Source organism: Panicum virgatum, chromosome 6N (assembly GCF_016808335.1).
Source record: "Panicum virgatum strain AP13 chromosome 6N, P.virgatum_v5, whole genome shotgun sequence".
NCBI classification, from domain to species: Eukaryota; Viridiplantae; Streptophyta; class Magnoliopsida; order Poales; family Poaceae; genus Panicum; species Panicum virgatum.
Genome location: NC_053150.1, coordinates 7,760,328 through 7,787,446, shown reverse-complemented (window position 1 = coordinate 7,787,446; position 27,119 = coordinate 7,760,328). Strand labels below are relative to the sequence as shown.

At 42.8% G+C, this 27,119-nt stretch overlaps 1 protein-coding gene and 1 long non-coding RNA gene across 4 annotated transcripts; both read left to right on the top strand.

Annotated features, from left to right (window-relative positions):
- The first annotated feature begins 2,945 nt into the window (after positions 1–2,945).
- On the top strand, positions 2,946–9,479 carry LOC120679411. 3 transcript variants are annotated; one of them, XR_005677174.1, is made up of 4 exons: positions 2,946–3,033; positions 7,690–7,810; positions 8,609–8,685; positions 9,216–9,479. It is a non-coding gene; the product is annotated as an uncharacterized LOC120679411 (long non-coding RNA). The 3 variants fall into 3 exon arrangements; XR_005677173.1 differs by lacking the exon at positions 2,946–3,033 and adding an exon at positions 6,978–7,419; XR_005677172.1 differs by lacking the exon at positions 2,946–3,033 and adding an exon at positions 6,978–7,600.
- A 752-nt stretch (positions 9,480–10,231) lies between these two features.
- LOC120680081 lies at positions 10,232–26,694 on the top strand. Its single transcript, XM_039961722.1, has 13 exons — positions 10,232–10,459; positions 10,562–10,682; positions 15,391–15,555; positions 20,136–20,256; positions 20,332–20,483; positions 20,557–20,631; positions 21,379–21,471; positions 22,163–22,318; positions 22,398–22,515; positions 22,843–22,994; positions 23,068–23,142; positions 25,421–25,513; positions 26,415–26,694. The coding sequence occupies exons 1-13, from the start codon at positions 10,275–10,277 to the stop codon at positions 26,484–26,486; spliced, it is 1,578 nt and encodes a 525-aa protein (XP_039817656.1). The 5' UTR covers positions 10,232–10,274; the 3' UTR covers positions 26,487–26,694.
- Positions 26,695–27,119: the final 425 nt, after the last annotated feature.

Below are 27,119 nucleotides of genomic sequence, written 5' to 3'. Positions count from 1 at the left end.
AAGACTCCTGCAGTAAGAGGCTTCAAGTAATGCAAAGCCGAATCCCAGTAGTGGCCCCACCTGCGGGTTCGTCACCTCTCCCGAGGTGGGCCCGGGGGCCACTGTCGGTACCCTGTAGTAGGGATACCCACTCTTACTGCAACAAGGCAGGGCGTGCGTAATCATCTGTAACTACGCCATAAGGTGCGGAACAGCCGGGCCCCACGGGTCATGCTCTTACCTCTCCGGGCCAACAGCCCCGGACCCGCTCCCCGCTCTGGGACGGGTCCGGTGACGCCACGTAAACCTGAGGAAGGGGAGCTCTGAAACAACAGCCGAAGGCTCGGACCCCCCGTAGGGGTCCGGGACTTCCTGCGTCCATTCAGACCTCCCACGCGGTAGAACCAACATACCACCGGGGGGTCCGGAGCCGCCACGTGTCCCGGGGCGTGGGCGCGAGTCCTCCACTGGAAGACTCGCCCACCCACCGCATTCAATGCGGGTTGTTGAGGCGTGCTCTGCCGCCGCGGCACACGGGGCAGCCTTTGTCAGGCCTCACTGTAGACCGCGTATTACCGAGGTACACAGTGCAGCCGCCTGCGCCGCACCTGCGCAGAGCCCGTCTGCCGCATTAATTGGATATGACGGCACGGCACTTTTCCATCATGCCGCCTACGCCGCAAGCTACATGGCCCGTTCAGTTACGTGGCAGGCGACGCCGCTAGCTACGCCTGGCGCCGTTTCGACAAGACAGTGCCTGGTCATGCTGAACGGGGGATTCAAGGAGCAGGCAAGGAAATCCAGGAGAGAGATCTCCTTCGCCTGCAACGCCATAATATATGAACAGTACGTTATTTTATACCGCACCGTTTGGTCCCACCTGTCGGGGACCCAACGGCCATATACGCGCCCCCCTTGAGATATAAAAGGGAGGCGCCCGCTGTACACAGAAGCTCACTCTGGACTCAGCACCAGACACGCAAGACTCCCTTGAGACTAAGGCAATACAGCACACAGTGGACGTAGGGTATTACGCTCCGGCGGCCCGAACCACTCTAAACCCGGTGTGTTCATCGTATTCTTCGTGTTTTTGAGCGAGATCGAACTAGTCCTAGTTAACCCCCGAGTACTCACCCTCTGGACTTAGGCGGGTGCATTCCGCCACCCGACTGTGGTTTGCCACACCACGACAACGCACATCACATCGAATCTTACGATACATGCATGAAGTATTAAATGTAGTTAAAAAATATAATTAATTGCACAGTTTGATTGTAAATGACGAGACGAATCTTTTGAGACTAATTACTCCATGATTGGACAATAGTTGTCAAATAAAACCGAAACGTGATACATCAACTTTTTCGCGAACTAAACACACCTTCTATGTCTGTCCACGTGTTACATCAGCAATTCAGTTTTTTAATAGCAGCTGGACCAGCCACCTCCCTCTCTATGTCCACGTGTCGCAATGTACATCAGCAATTCAGTTTTTTAATAGCAGCTGTACCGGCCACCTCCCCCTCTCTCTGTCCACGTGTCGCGAAGCTAAACATGGGAGCCGGGGATCCCAAGTTCCCCGGTGCACTTTCCCGCCTGCATCGCTGGTACGGGCCAGGCTGTCGTGGGCAGAAACCAATCAGGCCTTCACAGCACACCGGTGCGGATAGCCCGAGCAAGAGTCGCCGGAGCCCCGAGCGGCCGGGTCGCGGTCCGCGCCAGGCTGTCGGGAAAGCGAGCGAGGCCGCAAGTGGACCGCCGTGCGCTCCAGCTGGCACGCATCCCCCAATTCCATCCCCCATTCCATTCCACTGCTGCCGTCATCCCTCATCCAATCGCGTCCCGTCCCGTGACACGACACTCCACGGTCCACGCTTTCACACACACCACCAGCGCTCCCTCGTTTAATTCAAAAAAATTCTGGTACTTGTCACATCAAATCTTCAAACACAGAAATGAAATAGTAACTGTAGTTGAAAAAAATAATTAATTATACAGTCTAACTGATTACTACGAGATGAATTTTTTAAATCTAATTACTTCATGATTGAACATTATTTGTCAAGTAACAACGAAATGTGCTACAGTATCAAAATTCAAACTTTTTCACCAACTAAACACACCCTTAGGCTGCGTTTAATTTCAAAAAAATTTACGTAGTACTCATCACATCGAATTTTCGGACATATACATAAAATATTAAATACAGTTAAAAAAATAACTAATTATATAGTCTAACCGCGTTGGGCCTGACCAACCACAACCAGCTGCGTCGTACGAGCCTCACTAGTCCCCCATGTGGATCCGCCTGTGCACGCGTTGGGCCTGGACAACCACAGCCAGCTACGGCGTGCGAGCCTCACTAGCCCCCCATGTGGATCCGCCCCTGCTTAGCTGTGCCCGCGTTGGGCCTGGCCAACCACAGCCAGGTGCGTCGTGCGAGCCTCACTCGGTGCACATGTGAACCAATCAAACGTACTACTGGAGTCCACTGCTCGGGGTGACCCGTCTCATCAGTGCACGCGGGCCTCACCTCCGTAGATTACACTTTAGCTACAGGAATCGAGATCTCGGCTCGGTGTTATGGTTTTGTTTGGTTTGTGTTCTACAAATTTAAGAATGGGATTTGACCACTAATAAGAATGTCAAATAATAATAGTTTATAAAACTAACTAAAGAACCTCTGTACTAAGAATCTTGACGAATCTAATGAGATTTTTGATCGCGTGATTAGAGAATAGTTACTGTAGTATCATTGTAGCTAATCATTAATTAATTATCGTCATTAGATTCGTCGCGAAAAATTACACCCATGCCTGAAAAAATTTTGCAAATAAACTTCATTTAATACTTTATACATGCAAGATTCTCTTTAAAAAAAACGTGTTCTAAAAATTCTAGAAGCTATCCAAACAAGGCCTATATATCACTACATCGAGTCCATACGTACCCACCGGCCACCGCGATAGTCAACGACGAGGCAAAACACGTCCTTATGCAGATTTGAATGTAACACTGTTGCAGCCTGCGTTTCAAGCCTTCATCTTCTTTCAGGTTAGTGATGAATTCTGTCACTGATTTCGCTCCATCGACGACTAATAAGTACGTCCGTAGTGCCTTTTGCTAGGAACCTGCATGCTGATCCGTGCTTAATAAAGCATAGGATGGGTCCGTGTGTTAATTTCCTGACAAATCTTAACCTGGTGACCTTGTTCTATAAATCACATGGTCGCGGTCACTAGTTTCAATATATGATACAGCAACTTTGATCGGAAAGGTTCATCAAGTTTGATGGAAAAAAGCAACAAAGTTGATTTTTTTTTCCTCCGAACTGCCACAGGTACATAGTTCAGTTTTTATGGTTCTGTTATTGTTCGATTCATCCTGGCCTTGTGCTTGCCAAAGCAGCATGAACTCTTGCTTCTTTTTTTGCGAAACGTGATGTAACTCGCATTAGATAAGTGGGAACACAGTACATTCTATTTTTTTACAGAAAGGACCCTGAGTAAAAAGAAAATTACAACAAGACCTTTACTGTGCTTCTTCCTCCTCCCATCGAACTGCCATCTCTTCCATCCGCGTCTGCAGGAGGCAAGCTGCAACATCGAACCACCAACCTGACCAAACCAGAACAAGGAACGGACTCCACGCATAGGAAAGCTGCAAGAGAAACTCGATGAAAGATCATCAATCGTCGGTCCCTTCGATCTGGCAACACCAACCCAACCTTCCACTACTACACAGGGAGTGAACCTCCAGAGACCAGATACCGCAAGACCCGCCTCCAGGAACATCAGGAAGTGAAGCAGCAAGACCAAAGAAGAAAGAAGACGAACTCCTATACAAGGTCCGCCCAGATCCGGAGCTCCCACTTGGTCTTCGAACCCGACGAACCCCAGCCTCACAAGCCCATCGCCGGCATCGGAGCGAATGACGACGAGGCGGAGAAATGGCTGGAGGACCTTATTCCATAGAACCGACGACGCCTCCACCATGCGACCGCCAGCGGGAAACACAGCCCTAAACCTAGAGGGACCTAAGCTACGCCGCCGAAGAGAGAGCCAGCCGTTCCCCTCACATCCGAGGCCACAGAGGCCATCGGAGGCGAAGAAGAACAGCGGCCTCGCCGGCGGAAGCACGAACCGCCCCCTTTCCGCCTCTTGGTACTGTAGCAGGGGAGGCTTCCAGAGAGGGCAACTCAACAGCTAGCTTCATGAACTCTTGCTTCAGTTGCCCTTTATTTCTCGAGTAGCTAACAAGTATAAGCACAATTTATATTTGCAAAAGGTCACAAAAAATTATATTTGAAAAAGGTAAACACCAGCGGTCTTCGATCCGGTAAAAAAAGACTTTCCCCTTGCTACAGTTCCACAAGGGCGAACCGTCGGCGATCTTCGATCCGGCGCCGCATCCGCCGGCCCCCTCACCGCCGGTGACCTCGTCGTCGCTGGAGGATGGGGGGACCTGCAGGATTGAGCGGCTGGTGTACAGTTCCTGCTTTCCTAGGCTGGATCTAGGTAGATTAGGAGTAGTTTTATCGATATCGGCGGTAAGGCGTGGATCCTTTCTCATCTGCTCCTTCGTCTCCGGTGAGTGACGCCATGGATGCTGTGAGGACGGCGTGCCTTCCTCGGTTATCGACGGCGGCTTCCCCGTCTCTACGGCCGACGACTGCAAGAGGTTAGGGAATAAGCCAGGGTCCTTCCCCGCCGGCAGAGATGACGGCGGCGTGAAGCTTTTGTTCTTCCTCCTCCTTTCCGTTGGCTTGGTGCTTGGTAGCGTTGCGAAGTGCTTTGCTGACTCACTCCTATCAAGCATCGCGGGCGGCGGCGTCGTGAGTTTTATTCTCCTGCTTTTGTGCAAAAGGGCGGGAGATCTTGACATCCCCAGTGTTGGGTTGCTTTTCCGGGTTGCTGACCTGCTCGACAACGGCGGATCTTGTTTCCAGTCACCGGTTTTTTGGCCGGTGGTGGCGGAACTCCTTACTCCAATCCTTATGGACGAGGGAACGTGTTAATAATTTGTTCATTTGTTGGACTGAGGTGAATTGCTGGATTACAGCCGGGGGTGAAGGGCATGTCTAAGTTATTAGACTCACATGTTATTTTTTCGCTTTTCACTACAAGAAACCATTTAATCTATGACGAATTCTGACGAAATTTTTGTAACGTTTTCAGAGATCGTCACAGATTTGCAAATGGCCCATTTGGGCTCCAATTCGGGCCCAGTTTCTATGACGAACCTTTGATAACCGTCATGGATTGAAAATTAAAATCGTCACAAAATAAGTTGCCTTTATTTGCTTGTGATGGAAGAAAAAAATTCTCCCGCAGAATTGGTGATAAGAAAAACAAAGAGCTGCTCACCAAAAAAAATAATGATAAAAAATTGGGAAAAAAAAGAGAGAATGGAGCATTCGAACCATGGTCTCCAAAACCAGGCCGCCGCACCATAACAGTATGGCTTAAAAAGAAAATAAATAAGCTATGCTCTCATTCTTGGGATGTTATCATTCTTGGGATGTTAGGCATTATTTTTTTTAGTTAGTATGGCTTAAAAAGGGGGGACAAAGTAGCTCAAGGGTGTAGGGGGTTCGAACCCTGGTCACAAGCATAAGAGGCACCAACCTTTCCATTACGCTACAAGAATGCTTGCGACTATAAGCCAGGTATTAATTCTTTTATACATATATATCCCATGTTTTAATTCGAAAAAATAGAGGCGCAATTGAGGACTCGAACCGGGGTCACCAAGACAAGAGTAGACCGCGCCTACCAGTGCGCCAAACCTTGGCTTGTGAAGGCCACGGGCAATAAATATTTTATGAAGACCGAAAAGCCAGAGAAAAAAAAAGTGCGGATGCAGGAATCGAACCTGGAACTTTCCTCTACAAATGAATGCACTTACCACTGCACCATCCTTCCTTTTGTGACAGGCATCCATTTCTAGTCTTATTTTTTTATACCGAGTGAGACGAAGAACATATATAGAGTTCATTTTCTCTTTTTGATCCGGAATTAAAATTTGTAACTAGTATTTCTTCCTCGTATGAACTCCAAATTTGATGTTTCTTTTTTCTAAATTTTTCTAAAGTCATGATTTTTCATTTAATAGTGTTTTTTTGCATGTTAATTGTTATTTTCAGAATTTTTTCATATGGCTTGCTTTCTTCCACCTAAATGGAGAATTGAAAAAACATGTTTTTTACATAACAATTGCTAATGTAGCTTAATATTTTCTTATATTATAGCCAACGTAAGGTTGTATCCAAATTTAGGGTGGATACGTGTTCGAAAATGTTATGATGTATTCAAATTTTAAAGTTTGACTTGAGTTGTATGAAACAATGTGAGAGATCTATCCATTTTGTGAACAATGTATCCTCCAATTATCATAAATCTTATGAAACTTTTTTGTCAAGCTTATACATCCATAAAATGATTCTATGCCAATTTTCAGAAGTTTTAGAGAAATTTTATGTATTATCAATATTATTTTATAATACGATTGTATATAGAAGTTTGAATTGTCCCTAACAAACGTTTGAAATTTATACCTACTTTTTGGATATGAGCTATAGTATAATATAATTACTTAATATATTTATTTGGAATTTTTTAATATTATTTTAGATACATGCAATTCAAATTTTCATTATATTCAATAAACATCCAGAAATTAATTTAAACTACTGAAAATAGTAAATGAGCTTAAACATTATTGAAACTTATAAAACAAAACTTATATATACTCTACTATATACCAAAAATATATAAGTATATATAAGATAATTATTTTTGTATGTTACTTTATAATGTTCCAATAAAATAGAAAAAGAAGAAGAAAAACATTTGGCAGAGAAAGAATGAGAAGGCCCATTTCAGCCCAATTTCAGCCCAAACAGCTAAACGATTTCTGACCGTCCATATTCGATCCAATGGCTGCCATCATTTTCTCATGGTATATAATCTGTTGTCTCGGCTCCAAACCCTAACCCTTCTCCTCTTCCCCCAAACCCGGCAGCCAGCCTCCGCCTCCACCTCCTGTCGCGCCCGTTCTCATCTCCCCCGCCCCTCTCCCTCCCTACAGATCACCCGCCGCCAGCCACCACATCTGCCCCCCACTGACCCGCAGCCACTAGATCGTCCCCAAGGCCAGCAGCTCCGGCCACCACGAACCCAGATCCGGTAGCACGGGCTCACGCCCAGGCGTTCGTGTGCTGCGGTCACCTCGGTGGTGATGGGCTCTGGAGACGCACGGGCGCGGCAACTGAGTGTTGTGTGACACGGCGACCAGTTCTCCTAGCGTGTGGATCTCGGCGTCCTGCGGCCAGCCCCCGAGCTATGGCTTGCGATGCAGCGGCGGCAGCAGCCTCCCCGCCGCACCTCCGACCCATGCTCTCCTAACACGCGGACTTCCAAGCGCTTCCGTCCAGATCAGGTGCCTCCCCTGCTCCTCGCTTGTTGTTGGATCCTCCGCTCAGCCCCTCCCGCCGTAGACTTCCATGGGGTGCAGACCTTTTGAGTGGATTAGAGAGGAGAGGAGATGCGCTGGGGCTAGCTAGCTAGCTAGCTCTGGATTGGCTGGCTAGATGTGCAGACCTTGATTCCTTCATTTGTTAGTGAGTGCACGCTGCAGCCATTTGTTGTGGTTTTGGCTTCTTGTGGCTGCTGCATCGTCTGAGCGTTGATGCATTTTTTTTCCAAATAGGTAGAGGCGCTAGGATCAACCCCTTAAGCGGAGGCCGCACAAGCTCGGCGGTGCCGTCGGCGAGATGAATGGAGCGGCCATCCCCGCACGACCCTCACATGTCTTCCTCTGTCGATTTAAGGTACCTAAAAATTTTTCATGCTATTCTGCTGCCTTCTGCCTTGTGACTGAAAGATGTATACAGCTACATTTGTGCGTTGGAAAACTATGTTGTATTATCAGTTGAGCTACTTTATACACTGTTGTCATTTGTGCGTTGGAAAACTATATTGTATTATCAGTTGAGCTACTTTTCTAGTGCCAAGGTAAGCGCCTGCTTGTCATTGTTCGCTGCTAGATTTTTACATCTTGCACTTGATGTATTCGAAATTTCTGTTAATCACATTGTGCCAATTCGCTGGATTAAATCAGATAGATGTAATGCCTATTACAAATTACAACACATGATTGAATCAGTAAATTTCAGTTTCATTCACCAAAATAGATCTATATCTGAGTCAGATTGTGTTGCATAAAAAGATAATATTTATCCAAGTAACAAGAACATCTAACAAGAAAAAGATGAGATGAAACATGATCTGACTATGTGCTTGCATGACCAACCATCTTGCAATCATTACTTGTCTTTAGTACTATTTTCTTTGGTGGATTATGCTGCAGGGACTAATTGCCAAGAACTAGTTATTTTGCATCCAGTGTTTAAATCTGTGTGTGCTAAATTGCTTCCTGCGCTTAGTTTGTGTTTGAGTTTCGCAAAAAAATGACTGAATGTTGCCTTGCATGTCTGAGACTACTATTGGGTAATTACTTCTCATGCAGCTATCTGAGACTGCAATCAATTTTACTAAGTGCAGACATTTCTTGATGGGATTGCTACAGACCACTATGTGATGACAGGTTCTTTTCCCACTGTGTGCAGGCAGATATACACTAAGTGCAGCTAATGCTCTTCCCCGAAGCAAAGCAAGGCAGATGCAAGAGTTAAACAAAATTCAGGTACGTAGTAGGTTCCTTTTCCATGGTGCAACTGCATCAATGCACTACTGTTTGGTGTGAACTTGATATCTTGGCTTCATTTAGTTTTTGGACATCTTTGGTGAGTGCGGGAAAAATAATACCTGCTGCTATGTTGTTAATTTATTATCCCATGTTCTCTAAACTGATTTTGGAAACTAGTGCTTGACGTCCTATTTATTATGATAAACATGAAAAAAAACAATAACCTTGCCTTAAATAAAAGCTTATAAATGGTACCATGTCATCTTGTATTTTTGTATGTATCTTCTGTGTCCTGATGTCATTGTTCATTTCTCTACAAGGATAAGAGCTTGACCATTTCAAAGCAAATAGTTGACTTAAAGATGCAGCCTCCTTTGATAGAATTAGCTAGTAAATACTGTACTTAAGCTAGTGTATTATTGTGCCAAGTAATTTGGAGATGCAACCAGCATTGTCCTTTTGCAAATAATCAAAACATGCTTTGTTTATTCCATGGCTAATTTCACTATGTGCTATACCACGTGCAGGTATGCAAATAATTAAACTGAGATGGATACAATACTGGAGGAACTTTTTGCTGCTGCTAAAGTTTTGCGGCTGTACTGGTGGTTTTTGTTGTTTCTAGTGTGTGGTCAAAGAATGCTGATATCTAACTATTATTCTTTCTGGTGCTATCTGTATGCTGTGGTGAACTCTTTTCACCCCGGATGATCTGACATTTCTGTTGCTGGAACAAAGCTGTATTATTGTATGATTTTCTGTGAAATTAGCTGTTGTAATTCTATGTATTATGGGCTCAAATGTGTGTAATGATAAATGGGCTGAAAACTGGCCCAAAGAATTAGGTTATGGGCTGATTTTACAAATGAGCTGTGATGAGGTCACCCGCCACGTTGCAGCAGCCCAGTTCCAAAATCCACCCAATAACAAGTGGGCCCAATGCTCTGAAAAATTACCGTGTCATTAGCCACGTTAGCTGCCATGTCAGATGCCATGTCATTGATGATTGAATACGTGGCATCATCAGTGACAATATCTATGACGTTTATTTTTGTCATAGATACTGGGCTTCGGTTGGGTTAAGTGGGCTTTGGGTTGTTTTGTGACGGTTTAAAAACGTCATAGATTGTGCTAATTTGTGACGTTTATGCAAAAACGTCATCCGAATTAATCTGTGACGCTCAATACATGACGCTGCCAGAAAACGTCATAAACAAAATTTTATGACGAATTTTCAACGATCTATGACGAAATTGTTCTGTCACAGAATAAATAGTTTCTTGTAGTGTTTGCAACAATAAATTGTTATAATGGTTGAGCATTCGCTCAAATTATTAATTAGACTTAGGATCTTAATTTCTGAATTTGCAACAATAAATTGGTATAATGATTGATAATTCGCTCAAATAATTAATTAGACCTAGTATTTGAATTTGTGTTGCAACCTGCAATATTCATAGCATGCCGCCCTTAATGCTGAACACCTTTTTGTGAGTTTATAATGGAACACACAAATCATTTTAGTTCTTGTTTGTTCTTTTTTCACAGAAAAATCTCAAGGCGATGAATGGAATGTGCGTTATAAAATGATTAACGGAATTTGTCAGGGACTGCAATATCTTCATAAAGAACACATTACTCATTTGGATCTCAAACCTGAAAATGTCCTGCTGGATGCTCATTTGGAGCCAAAAATAGCAGATTTTGGTATATCAAGGTGCTTTGATGAAAAACAGTCCAGAATGTTCACAAAAAACTTATACGGAACACTGTAAGCTCAGCATTTCCATTAGTACCTGAACTTTTTATTGATATGAAACCTATGACATTAGGTTTATGCCATGATATGCTTCGAATCATATTTTGTTGGCAGGGGATACATTGCACCAGAATTCATAGACAAGGGAGAAATTTCATACAAATCAGATATATTCAGTTTGGGCATTATAATGATAAAACTATTAACAGGGAGCAATAAGTTTAATATTGAAAATGTAAGGATAATCTTTCTAATGTCTCTGGTACCTTATCTTAAATCAATATTTACTATCATCACACAGAATGAATTTGATTTTAGTATCTACTCCCTCCGTTCCTAATTGTTGGTCATTTTGGCATACTTAGATACATAGTTAGTAGTATGTACTTATATATACAATATGTCTACATACATACTAACAACTATGTATCTAAATATGCCAAAACGACCTATAATTTGGAATGGATGGAGTAGATAAGATTTTCTTTGGTTGGTTTTCTATGAGCTCACCCCCTTGAGTTTCTATATGTTCCACATCTCCTACTCCGGTCTGAGGGAGTGAAGGGAGGAAAATGAAGCCAGAGAATAAATCCAAAAGTTATAATATCTAGCAAAAGTGCTTTTTGTGAGACCTAGTAAATAGGACTGGTATTTTCTAGGACAAGGCCCCAGATTTTGGATACTAGAATGGATTTTGCAACTTGCTTGAACAGTTGAACATTTGTTCCTCAATGAGGAATGGCTTCACTATATTGCTTTGTTATTCATGTCCACTAGTCATTTCTGTCACAAGGAAACCTAAATATTAGAACATAGCATTACCATCCTCATGATTGATTTTCTTTAAGCTATTGAGCTTTTTTATGACAATATGAAATCTTTCATTTTACACATCCTTTGTGCCTCCATGTTTCTCACTTATTGTTTTCCTTATAGCTCATTGGTAGTCTCGCAAGCGAACACACGACTGAGCACTTTTTCATCAAGAGAGACTATAATAGTACTCTTAGCAATCACATTGAACTGTGTCTCCCCCTTGTCATTTTTGTTGCCCTCCTTCAGTCTTCTGTGACTTGCCAAACATTGAGTCACTTTGTTTGAAGATGTGCTTCCAGAAGAACTTTTTAACTACTAGAACCCTGTGCCATCAAAACAATATGACCTAGAGTTAGAGCGCCCCACCTAGCCAACCCGACCATAAAACCCATGTGTTATAGTGGGAGGGGTGGGGGCTTTTATCCTCAGTCCAATATTCCCCCTACGGCGTGCGAGCCCGGCGTAGCCCGCAGCAGGTTCTAGTGCCCGACGTAGCCCGCAGCAGGTCTCAGCACACGAGAGACGCAGGGGAAATCGCGCAGCGGAAATGCGTGGCCGGTGGGTTTCGAACCCGGGACCTGGCTCTGATACAAAGTTAGAGCGTCCCACCTAGCCAACCCGACCATAAAACCCAGGTATTATAGTGGGAGGGGTGGGGGCTTTTATCCTCAGTCCAACATCTAGTTCTATCCCTTCTCACTACAACACAAATCTAATATAGTGACACTTCGGTATGGATATTTTATGATTTATCATTATAAATATGTCATAATCTATTGTAAAGACACTTTTTTGTGGTACTTAAGAAGGTCATACGTATTCAGAAACTACTGTAGTTATTGTAAACCATAGAGACATCTTTTTGAGTAATCTTGCGTTAATACAAATTATTATAGACATCTTTGAGATACTTTAAATTTTGACCTTACCCCCATTGAAACATAGTTTGAGCCAATCCATTTGTTATTCTTGAGACACTATTTAGATTGTTGAGGCACATAATGAAATACTCATAATAATTATATTAAATATATAAAAAACAATTGGTATATGGTTAAGTTAGCTAGCAAGTTGAGTATTATGCAATACAATATGAGGTCTTAAGTTCGAAGCCCTGCCATTAAAAAATTACCATATTTTTGCATTATTTTTTACAGGATATTGTAATATTGTACCATTATAATTTTTTCTTATAAATCATAAGGTTTGTAGTGTGCCATTAAACATAAGGTTTCTTATAAATTTTTCTTATTTGTGAAAGATGTTAGCGTCGGTTCTTATTCCACCTAAAAAGGATTGATGTTCGATCCTAAGACAGCAAGATGGTAAACTATGATAATTTAAAACTATACCTAGCTAAGGTTTCACTAAAAGATTGCACAATATAAACCTCTTACAAGTCTCTCTCAGTGTGCAACTAAGGTTTGTATTGTTTGCTCCCCTCTCACAACGTGTTTTATAATATATATCATCTCTTGCAACTGTGGAAAAGCAAAGTCACATAAATTATAAGTAAATGTAGAAACATAATGAAACTAGCAAGAGGGGCACAAAATTGGCAGTGGCACGGATTTATCCCATGGTATCAATGGTAAAGGGATTCAGTGCTTAAATTGCTTATAAAGGGAAAGTATGAACTAGAGCAACTTAAAATCTTTAGTCTATATTTTCCACTATTATGCACAAAGATAAACTAGATCCCCGCACGTTGCGTATCTGCAAAAGCTTCTGGCCCCTACACCTTCCCTACGCTTTGCATGCCACGCTAGCACCAAAGTTGAGCTCCTTGCCTAGCACCATACTCGCCCTCGCCCTAGCACATTTGCCCCTGCATGCTTGCTCCCACGCCAGGCCACACACCAAATTAACCACTGGTCTCTACCTGACCGTGCCTACGCCTCGCCTCACCTCACTTGTGCAGCTTCCTCTTCCCGACAGCCCACCTTAACCCCTGACTACCTGCACATGCACCCCCGCCTTCTCACTATCGAAACATACAATGCTACCCTCGCTCGCCACCACATTGCCCTGGCTGAACCTTGAAGTAAACCAAAAGCCCTTCTCTTCCTATAAAAAGGACTCTACCCGTACTTTCTCTCCTTGCACCAAGTCGAACCCTCGCACTCTATTCCTCTTTTTTCACTTGGCCAGGACCAAGCATTGGATGCGTTGGGTGGGTCGTGCTAGGCTTGCGCCCGCCAAAGTGCCTTCTTCCTCTCTTGTGAGACAAATGAACACCCCCTTGACATCCTCCTCCACTCCTTGCTTCTCTCTTATTCGTGTTCCACCCGAGCTGCTCTTAATTAATAAAGCTGCCCTACCCGCAGCCGTGTCGCATCATGGCAACCTACCGCCAGCTAATTGTTGCTCCAATTGGAGCCGAAACCAACTCCGCCAAGCGATCTCGAGCTCCAAACCAAACCACAAAAACCACAAATCCTCTACCTATATGATACACACGCGGTTCATCTTGACATTTTAGCCAATTCTCCTGTACCCATTCATCGACAAGCCACAAACCCACAACCCCACTATAGGGTCGCAGAAGAGTACGCTATCCACATCCGAGTCCTTTCCTGGACCAATAATACCAAGAAAAGTCGCCCAAAACCTCTTTTTTGCTCTGTTTGGTCAACCAATCCGACAAGCTCTCTATCCCTCAACCTGGTTTCGGTCCCGAGATGCTGTAGGATTTGACCACTAGTGATCCGTAAATGCAACCGTGAGGGTCGTCTCTGATACAATTTGTAACACCCTGCCTCCCAAAGCCGCACTGCCCTAGCCCTTCTGAGGGGTTGGCCGCATACACATAACACCCTACTTACATTTTCATCCTCGTTTGTGTAAAAGAGTTAACCCGAAGGTGTTATGGCTGGAGCGACAAAGCCTTTTAAGGTAGCCCCATCTTTGCTTAATTAGCAAGGTGATACTTAATTTGTGCACATAACACCTACATGCCAGGTGCCACAACATTCCTAGTCCTCCGCCCTTCAGGCACTGTGGCAGTGACCAAAGCCACAGTGGAGCCACAAGCTAGCCCCACAAGTCAGCCTCACAAAACCAGATCACATCTCATCTCTCCTCATTCCCATGCCACACCATCCATCTAGTCCACTATAGACCTAAGACCTACCCACGGATCCAGCTCACATGCATCAAAACACACTCAAAATCATGCAGCCTCTTATCAAACCTTCTTTTGGGGCTTTAGAAACCCTGAAACTCACCTTATCCACTCCGCCCACTTCTTTTCCCCAATGTTTTTCATCCCTCTTGTCCTATGCAAATCTATCACTGGGACCCTAACCTACTTGTCGTTGAATACCATATCATTTCTGTTTTCCACGGCAGCCAAAGAGCACCTACGCAACCAAGAATTATCTTTCTATTCCTAGCACATTTACCCTTCGGAAAAAGAAAATAAAATCTACATACTATTGCAATCATGTCTGAACAAAGATATATTTGAAGAAGGCCCAAGCAAAGGTTGCAATAGGACAGGTAAAAGAATATTACCAGTAGTTTCAGTCTGTCGACACATTTTTACATTGTATTTTTCCTTTCAACTTCTTCAGCTGAAATGCTGTCTGCATCATGTCATGTTCAGCAATACACAAAGCAAGAAGATTTGAAGTCTTTAAGTGGGATTTTGCATTTCCATATATCTGAAATTTGTTGATCACCTATTCCACCAAGAATCATAGTCCGTACAGTGATCTTGTGATAAATATCCTATATTTCTCCAGAGCACAGGTTGCTTTGTCTGCCTTCTCCCAAATTTGGTTCACATTTTGGTTTTTTCCCCCTGCAAACAGCTATCAAGCCCTATATCCAACAACATGCTTTGGTTTCAGGGGGTTGGTTTTGAAATAATTTTTCTATACAAAAGGGATGATAAAAGGCTTAGCTTATAGCTTGAGGCTACTGGGGTGGTTGACAGAACAAACATTGATCACCATCCGTTGGATTCACCTGATTTGGATGGCATAGATACTGTAGTATAATTTGCCATTCTAATTATCAGTGTTTAATATTGTGTATTGAGTATTTCGAATATCATATTTATTGTCTATTACTATATGTTTACAACATATGCATGATATTGGTCATATGTTTGAATCTCACAGTGGCACCAATCTATAGATGTAGACTGCCCACAAATGAAGAAATGCATTGAAATAGCACAAATGTGTGTGAACTGTGATCAACATAGTAGACCTACTATTGATCAGATAATTTGTGAGCTGAATGAGACGGAAACAGCAAAAGAACAAGGGTCTTCAATATATCAGGTATGATCATTTAAGCAAAAGACATAATCATGTTGTTCCTTCATGTATGTTATTTATATGGTTCATAGTCCACTGGTCTTTAGGTGCACCTATGTGTCCCGGGTTAACACTTTGTATGGGTTTGCTGGAAGCTCAAACTACCCAAGGCCCCAAATTCATACTTGTAGATATGCTATTAGATTCGAAATTTTGGCGATGTGTTAGTTTGGGGATAAGGTGGGATGTGATGGTGACATCCTTGTACTTAGGGATGGGATGGTCCAGTTATCAGTTTGGTTGGATGACTGGATAATCCATGTTTTCTGTTTTCTATGAGGGATAGTAGATGGGATTCATCCTATATCTTTTTCGGATGGATGGATGGATCATGATGGAACATATGTATACATTATGTGGAATAAAGTTGAGTTCATTTATACTTTCTCCTGTAATGTAAACATGACATTTTAGACAAGCAATACATCTTGTTGAATTTTCTTTTGCTTCAGCTTGTCTAAAGTCCAAACCTTGCATTGCCTAAACATCATCCTTTCTTGGCTGATGATTCCCGCTGGGGCCTTGTTCTTCGATTCCCGCCGGGATCCGCCGGGCGCCACCTGCCCACGACCGCCGGCCCACGCCTCCGCCGCCGCCGGGTCTCCTCTGCCCGTCAGGATCCGCCGGGCGCCGCCAGGCCTCGTCTTCCCGCCGGGATCCGCCGGCCGCCGGCCGCCGCCTGCCCGCGTCCGTCGGGTCACGCCGCAGACACCCGGGTCACGCCGCGGACGCCAGGATTCTCGTGCCGTCGGACTCGTTCACCCGCCCGTCCTGTCCTCTATTTTTGTTCAGCCGGCCTTGGCCCTATCAGGTCGCCGCCGTTCTGTTCGCTCGATTGAATCGAGCCTACAGAGGTAACCCCTCTGTGAAAAAAAAGAAAAAAAAAAGAGAACTACTGTTTTGATCTGGTGGCTCTTGCGACTTGGTTTGTCGGTTCATTTTTGCCCCAGACTTATCAGTAGGGTACTCAAAAAAAATGCGCCTGCCGCCGCTTTTCTTTTGCGCTCTTGCCGACGACTGTTGCTATTTGGGATGGTGTCTCCATCCGTTCCGTCATCCGGTAATGTGCAGATTACGCGATGTTCGGTGCTTTTCAATGGCACCAACTATTGCGACTGGGTTCCTCGTCTACGCTGGCACATGTGTGGTCTTCGTATTTGGGAGTTCGTTACTGGTGATATACCCTGCCCACCTCCTCCTGTTGTTCCTGTCAAGCCCACTATTCCTGCTAAGGCTACTGATGCTGAGAAGACAAAGATACTTGAGGATTATGATGCTAGTATGGAGTCATATGCCTCAGTTTGCTGCATATAGGACATGATTGGATGAGGATGCTTTGTGCTGGTGCTGTTCTTGCTGCTAGTATGGAGGAGCAGTTTTCTGTAGATATTGTTGGTTTTGAGTATGCACATCAGATGTGGGCCTTTTTCGTGAGCGTTATGAGCCTACTGGTTGGTCTACCCATATTGCTGCTCGACGTCAGGAGCAGCTATTGCGCAAGGGTGATTCTAAATTTGATAGTTTCTATGCTCAGATGTCTGCAGTGTGGCGTCAGCTTGATTCTATTGGTCCTCTACTATCACTCAGCACTTGCGACTCGTGTAAGGCTCAGAAGGTTGCTCTGGAGACTAGGCGCACTTATGACTTTTTGAGTCGTCTTTGTGATGAGTTTGAGCAGCTTCGAGCTCAGTTGGTTTCCCGTGTGCCCTGTGTTTCTCTGATCGAGGCTCTTGCTGCTGTTCGTAATAAGGAGCTCCGTCTTTGTAGTGCTAGTCTATTGCAGTCTTCGGCTTCTTCAGTATTGGTTGCTCGGTCTTCTTCGTCTACAGCTGTCGCCCCTCCACCTAAGGCGCCTCTTCCAGCAGCACCTTCTTCTGAGGGAGGAGGGGGTGGTCGTCTTCACTGTGACTATTGTGGTAAGAACACTCATGTGGAGGCATATTGCTTCAAGAAGAAGAAAGCTCAGTCTCGCCGAGGTGGTAGTGGTCGTGCTTCACAAGGTACAAGTAGTGCTGGTGGTTCTGATACTGGAGGCTCTCAGCGGAGTTCTGCTGGTTCTGAGACAGGAGATGCTCATGTTGCTTCGTCGCCTCGCAACCTCTACGTCCTTTGGAGTTGCTGGTTCTATTACTCAGTCCTCTGCACAGTCAGATGCTGCTACTACTTCTCAGTCTTCTTTTTCAAGTACTTTTTCATGGATTCTAGATTCTGGTGCTTCTTTTCATATGACTCCTGATCCCACCAGTCTTTCTTCCATTAGTACACCATCTATTCCTATCACTGTTCAAACTGCAGATGGATCGTCTCTCTGTTGCAGGGCAGAAAACTCTTTCATCTCCCTCTTTTCATGTCCCTGCTGTTTTTTATGTTCCCAAATTAACCATGCAGCTTATCTCTGCTGGCCAGCTCACTGATCATGGTTGTCGTGTGATCCTTGATTCTGACTCTTGTTGTATTCAGGACCGCACGGGTCTCCTGGTTGATACTGGCCCTCGTCGACGTGATTCTCAGCTTGACTGGCTTCGTCTTCCTTCCGCTGCTTCTGCCAGTCTTGTTGGGTTTGCTACGTCTACGTCACCCACATCATCTTTTGCTCAGTGGCATCATCGTTTGGGACATCTCTGTGGCTCGCGTCTGTCTACGCTCGTTCATCGTGGTCTTTTAGGGTTAGTCTCTGGTGATGTATCCCTAGAACAGTGTCAGAGTTGTCGTCTAGGAAAACAGCTCCAGCTTCCTTACTATTCTAGTGAGTCGGTGTCGAAACATCCTTTTGATCTTGTTCATTCTGATGTATGGGGTCCGGCTCCCTTCGTTTCGAAAGGAGGCCATAGATATTATATCATTTTTATAAATAATTTTTCTCGCCACACATGGGTTTACTTTATGAAAAATCCTAGTGAGGCTTTGTCTATCTATAAAAAATTTGTCACCACGATCCGTACTCAGTTTCATACTTCTATTAGGGTCTTTCGTGCTGATTCTGTTGAAGAGTATCTATCTGGAGCACTTCGTCAGTTCCTTTCTGAGCAAGGCACTCTTGCTCAATTCTCGTCCTGGTGCTCATGCTCAGAATGGTGTCGCTGAGCGTAAGCATCGTCATTTGCTTGAGACTGCTCATGCTCTTATGATTGCTTCTTCTATTCCATCACATTTTTGGGCTGAAGCTATTTGTACGGCCACTTATCTGATTAATATTCAGCCCTCATCCTCTCTTCATGGTGGGATTCCGTATGAGCGTCTTTGTGGCAAGCTTCCTGACTATTCTTGCCTTCGCCTTTTTGGATGTGTGTGCTATGTGCTTCTTGCACCTCGTGAGCGCACTAAGCTGACCGCTCAATCTGTTGAGTGTGTTTTCTTGGAATATAGTGCTGAGCATAAGGGGTATCGTTGTTGGGATCCTGTTGGCCGTCGAATGAGGATTTCACGGGATGTTACTTTTGATGAGTCTCGTCCTCTTTATCCTCGTCCTTCTCCTGATGCTTCTCATGCATTTGTCATTGAGCCACTCTCCTTCCTACTGTTTTTTGATACTCCTATTGCCCTTCCACACCTAGTGCCTTCCTCTGAGATTTCTGTTGAGTTTCCCATAGTTTCTTCACCTATGGAGCCTTCTTTTATGGCTTCTTCACTTGTGGTCCCTTCTTTCTTGGAGGATATTCCACCGGTTCCTATGGGCATTGCTTATGACAGTAAACCGTCTATCACACGTGTTTACACACGTACTCGGCGGGTTGCGAAACCATCTTCTGATGTGCCATCTCCTTCTGATGATCCATCTTCCTCTATTGCACCTTTTCCTCTTGATGATTCATCTTATTCTGATGTATCATCTCTTCCTGATGAGACAGCTTCTGTTGTGGGTTCTCCACGATGTGCTCTTCGTGATCGGCAATCGATTCGGCCTCCAGATAGGCTTGGTTTTGCTGAAACTGTTCTTTCTGAACCTACTTCTTACCGTGATGCCATTCATCATCAGGAATGGCAGCATGCTATGGCAGAGGAGATTGCTGCTCTTGAGCGCACTGGCACTGGCACTGGCACATAATGAATACAAGTGCTATTCATAACAGTTAGAGCCATGGTTGGTGGCCAGTGACCTTAGTTTCATAAACCAATATGAAGATAAAAACAACGCCATACTTTTAAAGTAGTGAACTTACAAATGCTTGATAATATTAGTATGACTTTAAGAATTGGCACTAATTGGTGTTCAACATCTATTTCCCCAATATGGTAGTGTGGTTACTATCAGATCCTATGTACTGATAATTTCTCAGAGAGAGAACCTTTGAGACAATATTAGTATGACTTTAAGAATTGGCACTAATTGGTGTTCAACATCTATTTCCTCAATATGGTAGTGTGGTTACTATCACATCCTATGTACTGATAATTTCTCAGAGAGAGAACCTTTGAGACACCCTATTTCATCTTATCCCATTTTAGGATATTTTAACACATCTATGGTATCTATTGCCATCAATTCTACAAAGCATGTCTCTTCTTGCAAGCAGGTTAATTGATAAATGGAAACATACTTGCAGATAAATAAGGAAGTTCAGGAGCCTTTAAGGCACGCATTAAGCAATGGCCGAGTTAAACTGACTGAGAACACTGTTTCCAATCAGATTATCATGGACAATAACAGCACAGATCCATTAAATGGTAGAGTTTTGCTCAATTTAATTGATGAACCATTCTTTTATATATAGTGTGAGTTGGATTCCTGGCTACGTGTAGGTCTCTATTTGGGAGAATATGGCCAACATGGACCAGAACTTGTGCAGTTTCGTCGGAGGTTTGGCCACTGGAGCACAACCGATAACGGGGAGTCCTTTGAGTACATTGAAGGAGTAAAGTTGACTGGTGATTCTAACGTCCCTGCTGGCCAGGTTTATTTGCTGCTTTGTTACATTTTGACAATCGAGTTTCCATGTATTTCCACTGATAATAAGCTTTTCACAGATAACATTCCGTGCTAAGGTTGAGACGGTTAAGCATCTTGAGAATCCTGGCGCATACCTAAACGAATTTGGTGTGGTAATTTCTATGTGCAGATCAATGTGATTGCTTAATTAGGAGGTGTTTGGCTCAAGGGATGGTGTGATCCATCATCATCTCACTTCTCATAGGCCCATACTCCATCCATCCTATGAGAAGTGCAATTCTGAGATTAAAAAAACATCAAAAAGTGTACCTGCCGTATCCCTCCAAATAGATTTTGCAGGACTTAACTATCTACACGTTGTAACTAATTCTGTGAGAATTGAATAGTCTCCATGTCTAAATTAATGGGATTAAGACAATTACTAAGGGTAGTATGGTAATTTCCCAACAACACTAATATCTTTGGAAAAAACTAGAAAAAACATAGGGAGTAGTTAGTATAAATATGGCGAATATAGTCATCCCACCATAATTCAGTGGATCACACAAGATTGACCACCCCATCTAGGATAATGATTTCTCTCAAACCAAAATACCCAATTAAGGATTCTACTAATGCTTTTTTATATATCTTATTTGTATTATGCGATGATTCAGTTCAATTCTAAGCCTTGCCTTGGGATTTGGGGCGAGGGGCTTTGGAAAAGCCTACCATAGAAAACTTGCTTTATTCTTCAAACCAGACAAGAATTTGATAAGTGGGATTATAGACCATCTTGTTGCTCAAAGCAACCCTTTAGATTCGCATGTTCTGTTCGGAACACATCTAGTTCTAAATTGTATGCATTGTATGTCCCATGCAATTTTGGAATTCTAAATATAAATTCATTTTTTTCGCAGATTGAGAGTTATAGAGGTCAGTTAAGAGTAGCAGGATCTGGATTCACAAATCCCCAATGGCTGGTTGGTGAGCTATTGGTGTTCAATGACAAGGTAAAATGAAATACCAATCCAGTGCAGGCCCTGAAACTGATGGCCAAGTAATTAATAACTACAAGCATAATGTGGAACCTGTCATGTCATAAGTCATAACTTACATTCTGCACTGAAACTACTACTTGTGTTCGTTTTGGCAACTTTTAGAATGTGGAGTTATATCATCAGACAACAAATTTTTAAGACACCGAGTAATACCAAGAGGAGACCACTTAATTACTGGCCGAGTGAAGGGTATGTTGGTCTTCAGTGCACCACTCATGCACTCACGCTATGAACCTTCTTGATTTATATTGGACCCCTGCTGGATCATAATTTTCTGGATTTCACTCGATCAAATACAACTCATAAGAGAAGTGCAAACATTAAAAAGGAATAGCTCACTCTTCAGTTCGAACTGAAACAAGTGATTCCATGTCACTTGATCTTTGTTTAGGCTAGTACTTCTAAAGATGCCTGTAAGGTCTAAAAGGTAAGTGCTCCAGGTTACCCAAGTTGGTTCCCAGTATTTTCGTGTGTGTTTTTTTGGGTGCTGCTCTCCATTGTTGTACGACAACTTTAACATGCAAGTCGGAGTTCAAAAAAGTCCCTTTTGAATCATATATGCAACCTGTCTCTTCAGTTATGCCCATCAATGAATTTGATCTAGTCAAGATTATGCCCTTGACATGCAAATTATATTTTGCAGAGTAAGCTCTGTTTGGTGTGCAGTCCTCTTGATTACTTCTCTTTGACTCGATCAATCCTTGAGATTCCGCCCAAATGTGCTGATAATTTCTCCGAGAGCACCTCTGAGACACCCATTTCATCTTATCCCATTTTTGGATATTTTAGGACGTCTATGGTACTGTCTATTGCCATCAATTATTCAAAGCATGTCTGTATTCTTGCAAGCAAGGTAATTGACGGAAGAATACCTGCAGATAAACAAAGTTCAGGAGGTTTTAAGGCAGCCATTACGCATGGCTCGAGACAGTATGATTGAGAAAATCATTTTCAATCGGATCGTTAGAGACATTAAAAGCACAGATCCATTTCATGGTAAAGTTTGCTCAGTTAAATTGATGGACTACTCCCTCCGGTCATAAATAATTGATTTGTCCAGGTTGTTTGAAGTCAACTACTCTAAATATCCACCACAACTTTATTATAATTTATCTACAAGATATAGCAATTTGCACTTCCATAAAATTATCTTCAAAGACAAATCTAATCATACCAATTTTAAACATTCAAACTCATCATGTAAAAAGTATTTTTTAATACAAAATTTGAAATAGTTGACTTAAAACTACCCAAAATGTTAATTACTTGTCTATGACTTGAGAGAGTATTTTTGTTGTCTGACTGATGGATCGCTATTTCTAGGTCTCTATTTGGGAGACTATGGCCAACATGGACCAGAACTCGTGCAGTTGTGTCGGAGGTTTGGCCACTGGAACACAACCGATAACGTGGAGTCCTTTGAGTACGTCGAAGCAGTAAAGTTGACTGGTGATCCTCATGTCCCTGCTGGGCAGGTTTGCTGCTTGTTTTTGTTACCTTTTGACAATCGAACTCCCTCCATGTCTTACACTGATAAAAAAATTTCAGACGACATTCCGTGCTAGGATTGGGAAGGCCAAGTACGATGAGAGTCATGGTGCATACCCGGATGAATTTGGTGTGGTAACATTCTATCTGCCTGTGATGGTTTAGCTAGGAGGTGCTTGGGGTGGTAACTTTCTTTTTCTGCCTGTGATGGTTTAGCTGGGAGGTGCTTGCTTGGGGACCTTTGGGGGCCCTTCGCCTGAAGCTTTGCCTTGGGCTTTGGGTGAGGGGCTTCAGAAAAGCCCCTCACAGCAGTAGTAGCCTTTCACGGGTTGGTGTCAATATAGGGCTCGTTTTGTAGGGTTCCGGTGTAAGCATAAAAAAATAATTCGCGGAAGCTTTACAAGATCGAATTAGCACAAAATGATTCAACCAACATATAAAATGAAAATAATCTTTCATGTGTGCGTTGAACAACCCATTCGTTAATGTGCTATATTGCACATCTAATGCACCTTTTGCCGTGTTGCCTCCTTGCATCATGAAAGTATCTCTCCTCTCTTCCTTTTTACCTTTCTTGTTCTCTTGATGATTAGAGAACCTGTACTTTCATGTGTATCTCATGATATAGGACGTATCTGATCCAACGAAGACTATGTATGTGAAGTATGTGTTCATACTAGAATATATATGATGATACATATGTTGGGTATGTGACCATACATAGATTATATGGACATACTTATTTTATATACTAATACTAAGATATAATCATAGTATATTTGAAAAAAAAGGGCTGCTTTTGAAATTTTTCATGTATATACCTTTGAAGTATCTTAGAATAAATATATGAACATACTCAAAGTGATAAATGAATATGCGGACATACACATATGGTATACTGATGATGAGAGTAGCTACACGCGAGTGTAGGCATTGGGTGTGCGCGGGGTGGATGTGGGCTTGTTGGCCCTTGAGGCCCTAAACCCTTGAGGCGGCGGTGGAGGGGACTCCGCCCCCACCGGTTGGAGGGAGGGAGGGAGGGAGGGCTTCGGGGGTACCGCGTCCGGGTAAAGGAAGCTAGTGAGAAAAAAGTTCTGTTTTTGGCACAAACATTATCAAAAGAGATTTTATGGCTCTACATCCTTTTCCATCTCCTTCAAGTGGATCCAACGCGAGAAGTATGGTGGGCCTGACCTGGATGAGAAACATCTTTGATTGTAGTATAGATAACCAAATTTTAAATGTCACCACATCTCACCAAAATTCATGGAGGACCCATGTAGGATAATGTTTCCATAGTGCTTGTTCATAACATATAAGGATGGAAGATTTATTCTGGGATGATTATGTTCAACTATGACCTACTTTAGATATTCAGCCTTATTATGCTAGATAGGGTGGTCCATCATGAATTGCACCCAATAATTTTGAGGTGTTTTATGGTGCCTTATACTAGCATATACTACTATTAGAAAAGGACTAATATATATGAAAACATCGAATGGTTAAGATTGATTGTATACTACCAAAACTTTCACCTATGATATAGGTAGTATATGAGAGTAGTATAGATCGTATAAGGACATTGTTGTCAATGCAGTCGCACAGTTGTTGACGCTGGCACTCCACTGTGTGCCATGATCGAGCTTCGCTCGACCGTTGTCCTTAGTAGATGTGTTGACACCACATATTAAATGCCTGAAGATCCATAAACGAACCCCGCGGTCTCCTCTCTCCATTCCATGCCCTAACCGAAACCCTCGCTCGCCCGAGCATCGGTGAGACCGGGCACCCCAGCCGACGGCCAGCGGCGGCGCTGTCACGATGCACGAGGAGGGAGACGATTTGTTTTCGTATATTTTGCGTAAAGACCCTTCAAAATACTCTTAAATAAAACCCTAATTTATGTGCCCGGAAAATTTTCATATAACCCCTTAGAAAAGTCCCACATACAGCAATTAAGTCTAAACTCCGCTATTTTGCATGTTTAACCCTGAACTTTGACCTATTCGTGAGGAAATCAATAACCAATAATAATTACTACATTAACCTTACTAATAGAAGGTTAGATATTCTCTATACTATATACCACTAAGTAATAGTATAATGCACCGTAAAAGACCTCATAATTTTTGAGATGACCACATTGCTTCGTGCTCACGTTATCCTAATTATATGTAGTCGAGGAATGATCAACCCATTCCATTTCCTTCCCTCAAAAAATAACATTTCGTTTCTTCAAGCCAAAACAAGAATTTGAGGAATGAGACTATGGACACGTCTTTGCACAAACCAATCCCTTAGATGCACATCATGTTATGTTCCGAGCACATCTTAGTGCTTATGAGCTGCATGTGAGCATGTCACATGCAACATTCTCATTCTAAATATACTTTCATTATTTTTCTTTCAGATTGAGAGTTACAAAGGTCAGGGTAGAATAGCGTCTCCTGGATTCATAAATCCCGAATGGGTGGATGGTGAGCTATTGGTGTTCAATGGCAAGGTAAACTCAAATACCAAGGATGTTGGTTGCTCCTGAAGCGTAATGATTATTACTCCCACCGTTTTAATTTATAAGGCACGCAGGAATATAAATAGTCGAACTTTACAGCATTTTATTACTAATTTGATTAATAATTTTTAAGTTAAATAATACAATCTTGAATATACTATCTAACAGTAGTGAGTTTATAATCATACTCAATATAATATGAAATAAATGAATGGTCAAAGTATAAGTTGGGAGTAATAAGTACCGACTTAATGTGGAACATGTCATGGCATAGTTTACAATTTGTTGTGCATTTTGTACTGTAGTTACTTGTATTTGTTCTTGGAACTTGCAGAGTGCAGAGTTACATATCTAGATTACAAATTTTTAGAACACTCATCAGCAATACTAAGAGGAGAGACTCTTACTAGTCGAGTGAAGGATGGACTGCTCATGCTATGAACTGTCTTAACTTATATTGGACACTGGGTCATAAATAAATTTTATATTCCACTTCGAAATTAAACACAATCCTTGAAAGAAGTGCAACATTAAATATAAAATGGAACTGCTCCTTCGTTGTTCATTCAGCATGGTTTGTCTCCTGAAATATAATTATTTAATTTTGTGAAACAAGTGATTCCATAGCATACGATCTTTGCTTGGGCTGGCACTTTCAAAAGTGGCTTGCATAGCCTAAAAGCTCAGTGCTTCTGGTACCCCCAAATCCCCACCAAACTTGGCGCCCAGTGTTTTTGTGTAAATTGAAAAAAATTACTTTGAAGACAACTACAGCTAGCCTGCGAGTAAAGTTCAACATGCCCTTTGGAACCATTGATGCATGCGATTTATCCCTTTAATTGTGCCCATCAATAAATATTATTAGCGCTGACATGCGATGTATATTTTGCAGAGAAAACTTGGTTTCGTGTGGAGTTTCCCTGAGCGTCAGATTGGTCTCTTTGAGCCGTTGACTTCAGAGTGATGAGACTCTGCGCCGAAATGTGCTGGTTCACACATTTAGGAACAAATTTGAACGTTTTTCCTTGAAAATTGTTAGTGCCTGTTTCCTCCGCACTTCATTGTTCTGAACCATGGATCTTAAAGAGACGAGCTTTACTGTCATTATTAGGGCAAGTTTGGTAAACAACATGGTAAGCGATTGAATGCCTCAATGGCAGTTTCAGCTAATATTTCGTACCGTACTCCATATTAGTATGTTGTTATATAGGAGCACGATAACAATGACACGCCTCCGCTAAACCTGGCGGATACGAGCATATATTGTCCGCCAGGGCGGCGTGTTTGTCGCCCACTGCTAGCACTGCAAATGCGCTCAAAACTAAATTATGTCCACACCAATCCATTCTCATTAGAAAAATTAATATTATCCACACCACTTCAAACCACCACCATCATAAACCAATCTAATCTAAACATTTAAGCTTATGATGTAATAAACTATTAGCCAAACTATGGTTACAACCTAATAAAAACTCGTTTCATCAAAAAAAAATTATAGTGTAGATTTTGCCACACCGTTTTGCACAGAGTATCTGCCAGTTATACTGAGTCATCTCCAACAAATTTCGGTTAATTTTGATGAAATTTTATAGTG